The sequence below is a fragment of the Ailuropoda melanoleuca genome, chromosome 10 (genome assembly GCF_002007445.2).
Source record: "Ailuropoda melanoleuca isolate Jingjing chromosome 10, ASM200744v2, whole genome shotgun sequence".
Classification (NCBI taxonomy): domain Eukaryota; kingdom Metazoa; phylum Chordata; class Mammalia; order Carnivora; family Ursidae; genus Ailuropoda; species Ailuropoda melanoleuca.
The window spans coordinates 38,092,328-38,097,192 of NC_048227.1; the positions used below are offsets into that span (position 1 = coordinate 38,092,328).

At 65.0% G+C, this 4,865-nt stretch overlaps 2 protein-coding genes across 3 annotated transcripts in view; one reads left to right on the forward strand and one right to left on the reverse strand.

Moving 5' to 3' along the window:
• The first annotated feature begins 496 nt into the window (after positions 1-496).
• On the forward strand, positions 497-944 carry GNG13 (G protein subunit gamma 13). Its single transcript, XM_034670682.1, has 2 exons — positions 497-624; positions 812-944. The coding sequence occupies exons 1-2, from the start codon at positions 527-529 to the stop codon at positions 915-917; spliced, it is 204 nt and encodes a 67-aa protein (XP_034526573.1). The 5' UTR covers positions 497-526; the 3' UTR covers positions 918-944.
• A 29-nt stretch (positions 945-973) lies between these two features.
• The window catches only part of CHTF18 (chromosome transmission fidelity factor 18), an 8,719-nt gene continuing 4,827 nt past the window's right edge, over positions 974-4,865 (reverse strand). For both annotated transcript variants that reach the window (XM_034670681.1, XM_034670680.1), the window contains 9 exons: positions 4,720-4,850; positions 4,367-4,538; positions 3,234-3,458; positions 3,001-3,150; positions 2,793-2,923; positions 1,980-2,124; positions 1,715-1,861; positions 1,339-1,396; positions 974-1,271 (listed from right to left, as the gene is read on the reverse strand). In XM_034670681.1, coding sequence (XP_034526572.1) covers positions 1,135-1,271; positions 1,339-1,396; positions 1,715-1,861; positions 1,980-2,124; positions 2,793-2,923; positions 3,001-3,150; positions 3,234-3,458; positions 4,367-4,538; positions 4,720-4,850 — 1,296 coding nt within the window. In that variant the 3' untranslated portion in view covers positions 974-1,134. The remainder of the gene's footprint in view (positions 1,272-1,338; positions 1,397-1,714; positions 1,862-1,979; positions 2,125-2,792; positions 2,924-3,000; positions 3,151-3,233; positions 3,459-4,366; positions 4,539-4,719; positions 4,851-4,865) is intronic.

Below are 4,865 nucleotides of genomic sequence, written 5' to 3' on the forward strand. Positions count from 1 at the left end.
AAGGCGCATGAAGGAGGCCAGGCACAGCCCCGCCCCTCACGTGAGGGTCTAGATTGCCCCTCTGCAACCGGGAGTGGGAAGTGGGCCTCCCAGTTGGAGGGTGGGTTTTCGGAACCCATCTGTGCTATGTGCCTGGTCCTGCTATCACTAAAACACTGCCCCTTCTCTCTCCAAGAGACCACGCCGTGGTAAGGCTCTGATGGGAGTGGGAGGTGAGGATGCAGAGCTCAGAGTAAAAAGTTTTCTCTGCAGTTAATTAGCCCCAAGAGAGAGGGGCAGGCACATGGGGCCTCATTAGTGCAGCCTCAGCTCCACGCCCTGCACCCTGTGGACTATGTGGGTGCCTCTGCGGACCCCCAGGAAAGGGATGGTACAGCCCTGGGGAACTCCCAAGCAGTTAGACTGGGTGTCAGTCTGCTGGGGAGGGAGCATCTGGGGGAGTGACTGCAGGCTGGCAGCCCCCTGGCTGTTGCTTCTTCCTGTGTCCTCTAGCCCCAGGCTGGCCACTTCCGAAGCCCCTGACGCCATGGAGGAGTGGGATGTGCCCCAGATGAAGAAAGAGGTGGAGAGCCTCAAGTACCAGCTAGCCTTCAAGAGGGAGATGTCGTCCAAGACCATCCCTGAGTAAGTCCCCACGGAGACTCGGCCCCACCCCCCCCAGGGCCAGCTCGGATGTGCATTTCATTTCCCTGCCCTACGTTCGTTTGCATGAGCCAGAACCACAGCCCTGCACCTTGCCATCGGGCAGCCCTTCTACGAAGCCAGGCACCCCCCTGCTCAACCGCACCCTCCCCACCCTGCCCAACCACAGGCTCCTCAAGTGGATCGAGGATGGGATCCCCAAGGATCCGTTCCTGAACCCCGACCTGATGAAGAACAACCCATGGGTGGAGAAGGGCAAGTGCGCCATCCTGTGAGGTCCCCCCGCCCCGCGCCCAGCCAGGCTCTCGCTTCTGTAGGGAGGACAGCTCCATAAGGGGGTGACTTTTATAAAGACTTTGTGAGAGCGTCCGTGCTTTTGTACATTTTCTGACGGAGAAAAGGCAACACAACAGCATCAAGTGTGGGCCCTGGGGCGTCTCGTGTGGACCCAGGGCACCCAGCGTGGGCTCACGGCGTGGGGGGCAGCCCCGGCTACAGCAGGTCCCTGACATAGACGCCGCGCCGCACGGCATTGGAGACGCCCTCCTTGAAGCGAAACCAGACGTCACTGCTGCCCACCGCCGTGCCCGTGCGCCGCTCGGCCGCCGCCGTCTCAGGGGCCACATCTCCTGTGGAGGCCGCACAGTTGGTCCTCTGCGTCACCCCAGCCCCTGCCGCCCTCCGTGCCCCACACACCTGCACTCGGGGTTGCCGCTCTCTTGATGACCACACGACCAAAGAAGTCCCTCTCAGGCTGAAGGGGGCAGGCCGGTCAGGCTCTCAGGACAGACCCGTGGCGGGCGCTCCCTGCCCTGGGGGGAGGGCCAGGGGCTCCCTCCCAGGGAGGAGCGGATGGCCCCAGGCTGCGGGAGCGCACGCCCACCTCCCCTCCTCAGGCCTGCTTCACGCTGGAGCAGAGCCCCTCGGCACGTATCCCTTCGGTCCCTCATCACCTCCTCCCGCAACAAGCGGCAGAGCCCCCTCTTGCCCAGATGGGAAGCTGGAACCCCCGAGGCTGAGCACAGGCAGGTGACAGGCCCCCCAGGGCTGAGAGCCACCCCACCCCTCATACCTTGTCCTCCAGGGCCGCTCCCTTCAGGATGCGCTCCAGCCGCCGCTCTAGCTGCCGCTCCTCGTGGCTGCGTGAGGTGGGTGGCTGTGCGCCTTTCTCCCCAGCACCCCCCAGTGGAGCCTTGGCCCCTGGGGGAACCCCGTCCACCTGCAGCCGGAAGGTGTGGTGAGGGCTGACTGGGCAGGGCCACTCCAGGGACAAGATCCCTTCCAGCGAGCCTGCCCTCCAAGGCCCGGCTCTGGCCCAGAGCCCAGGGAAGGCTGACCTGGGAGCTGACCCCAACCCGCGCCAAGGCCTCTGCCCGCCGCATCTTCTCCATCTCGATCTCGTGGGCAATCAGCTGCTTGGCCTGGTAGGTGAGGGGTTTTCGGGCAGGCAGCTCAGGAAAGCGACAGACCTCCTCCACATTCCTGCTTTCAGGGAGGGTCAAAGGTGAGTGCCATCAGCAGGCACCACCAGGCGCTACCTGCCTCTCTTGATGACCACACGACCAAAGAAGTCTCTCTCGGGCAGACGGACACCAAAAAGCGGGAGGCACGGTGTGCGTCTCAATCCTGGCAATACAATGCCTGGGCCCCACAGCAGCAGGGGATGACCCACCCCAAGCCTGTTTCCCCAACTGCTTGTGGGCATGAGAAGGGAGCCATCCCAGGGCTGCAGAATGAAGAAACGAGACGACAGGGCAGGGCCCAGACTCCAGGCTAGGGCTGAGCACTAGGAACTGTCACCATTACTGCCTCCTTGCAAATGGCACAGACAGGGATGGGCACTGGTCCCCTTGTTGGGCAGCAGGGCCCTGGGGAGATCGAGGGCCCTCTGGGGGCAGCACCTGGGGGACACTGAGGCAGGCAGAGCTTCTGCAGTAAGCCTCGGGTCCCAGGGCCGTGCCTCAGTTGAGACACCCCACCTCACAATCAAATCTGGGCAAGCGCTGAGCTAGAACGGACACCCTACCACTGCCCCAAAGACGGAAAAAGGGAGACCCACACCTCACCAAGATTCCTGGCCTGAGTGCCAGAGCACCCGGAGCCCAGCCTCCTGTCCCTGGCACCCCGCCCCAGGTGCCGCACAGACTCACGGCTCTAGCCTGTAGACGTACTGCCCGTCGGGCAGGCGCTCCTGACGGTAGGTGAGGCTGTAGGCCAGCATGGTGCCCACGAGGCCGGCCAGCTGCTGCTTCTCACGAGCGCTGTACAGCTGTGTGCTCACCTGTGGGCAGGGACGCTGAGCATGGCCAGGGCCCGCCCCCACCAGCAGCCACACCCCCACTCTGACGAGGCACTCACGGGGCGCAGCTTGGGCGCAAGGATGTCCAGAATCAGGCAGAGGGAGTCCAGGACGAGAGCCTGAGGGGCAGCTCGACTGCGGGTGGTGGGTGCGACGCCCGCCACCAGCGTCTGGATGAGGTTCTGTGTCCGGCTTGTCCGGTTCTGGGCCTGGGGTGGAGGAGGAAGCGGGCCTAGGTAACCTAGGATCCCTGGGCCAGACCGCAGGCCCGGGCAGGGTGCAGGGGACACACCTCCTGCTGGCTGCTGGGGAAAGCAATCCTCGGCACGTGGCTGGACGCAAAGAGCAGGTGGAAGGCTGCTGGAAGGAAGGGCAGGTAGCGCAGCAACTGGAAACTCTGGCCATGGTGGGCAGCGCGGCTCAGCAGGTCGTCGAAGGCCAGCCAGTCGAGGGCCGTGCACACAGTCCCCAGGCTGGAATCCCGCAGCCGCAAGCGCAGGAAGTTGTCGAACAGGCCCTGGGGGTAAGCAGGCGGGTGGGCCGCTGAACCCCCAGCCTCAGCCGCCAGCCCCCACACAAGCACCCCTGCACCCTGCCACCTCCCCTCTCTGGGACAGCTGCTAACGCCAGCCAGTGGCCCTGGGGCCCCAAAGGAGCCAGGAAGGCCCAGACTGCCGCCCCACTGTCTCGACCAAAACCCTGAGAGGTGCAGGAAAGAAGCCCCGGCCCTGACTGCCTCAAGGAGCCCACGGGCCCCATGCCCACACCGCCCCCCCCCAAAGGAAGCTCTGGACCAGCATGGAGGGCACGGAGCCCCTGCTCTTGTTCCACGTGACACTCCCACCCCCTCGGGGCACAGCACAACCCTCCCCATAGCTTCCAGATTTGCTCAGACCTACAGCCACTAATCCAAAGCTGCTTAGTCAGGGAGCCAGCTTAGGCCAGGCTTCCTGGGGAGGGGGGGCATCTCTGCCACCTGCTCAAGCCAAAACTTCGCCCTGCCTGCTCCACCCATGTCCCTGTTCCTGCAGCTCACGGCCAGGATGGGGACCCTCCCACGCACTGACTCAGGCTGTCCAGCCGCTCCAGCCCCACTCACGTGCGTCCCGACCAGCAACCGGAGTGACCCCGAGTCAGAGGACTCCCTCACCACACACCCAGCCCACCCCCCCTCCCTGCCAGCCCACGCTGGCCACTACCCCGCCGCCCCCGGCACCAGCTAGTCCTTCCTCCCGGGCCCCTGTGCCTGCTGGCCATCACCTCTGAGAGAGCTCCCTGATACCCTGTGTCCACAACCCCTTGCTCCCATCCCGTTTCTCCTTGAGCCTGACACTGTCTGAAGTGTCTCCCGTTCTCTGGGCACAGGACGCAGCCAGAGGCTAGCGTACCAGCACCCCAGAAACGTTCACGATAGCGCGAGATTACCTGGACCACCTTCTCGTGCTCGCCTGCGGAGGCAGCCACGTGCAGGATGTGGTAGAACCGCTGGGAAGCCGTGGTCAAAGCCGCCTCCGCAGCGCGGGGCCCCGGACCCAGGTGCCCATCACCGAGCAGGAGCGTGTGTGGGGGCGGGGCCAGCTCCTGGCCCCAGCGTTGCCTGCACAGGGGTGCCAAGGCTGCAGTGGGGACCCGCCTCTTCAACCCCCTCGTGCTGCCCTGCTCCCCGAAGCGGCCCAGATGTCTGTACACAGACGATACTCTGGAGGTCCCGAAGAGCACCCCAGGGTCTGTGCGGCACTCCACCTGTCGCTGGAGGCGGGACTGGCCTGCCCACTTACCTCTGGGCTCGGGGTAGCTGGAACACCTCCTGCCACACGGAGAAGAGCCCCTTGCGCTGGTCCTTGAGACCGACTCGGGTGGTCTGCACAGCCCGCACACTCAGCTCCTGCCGGCCCCGCCCATGAAGGAACTGGACACGGGGGGG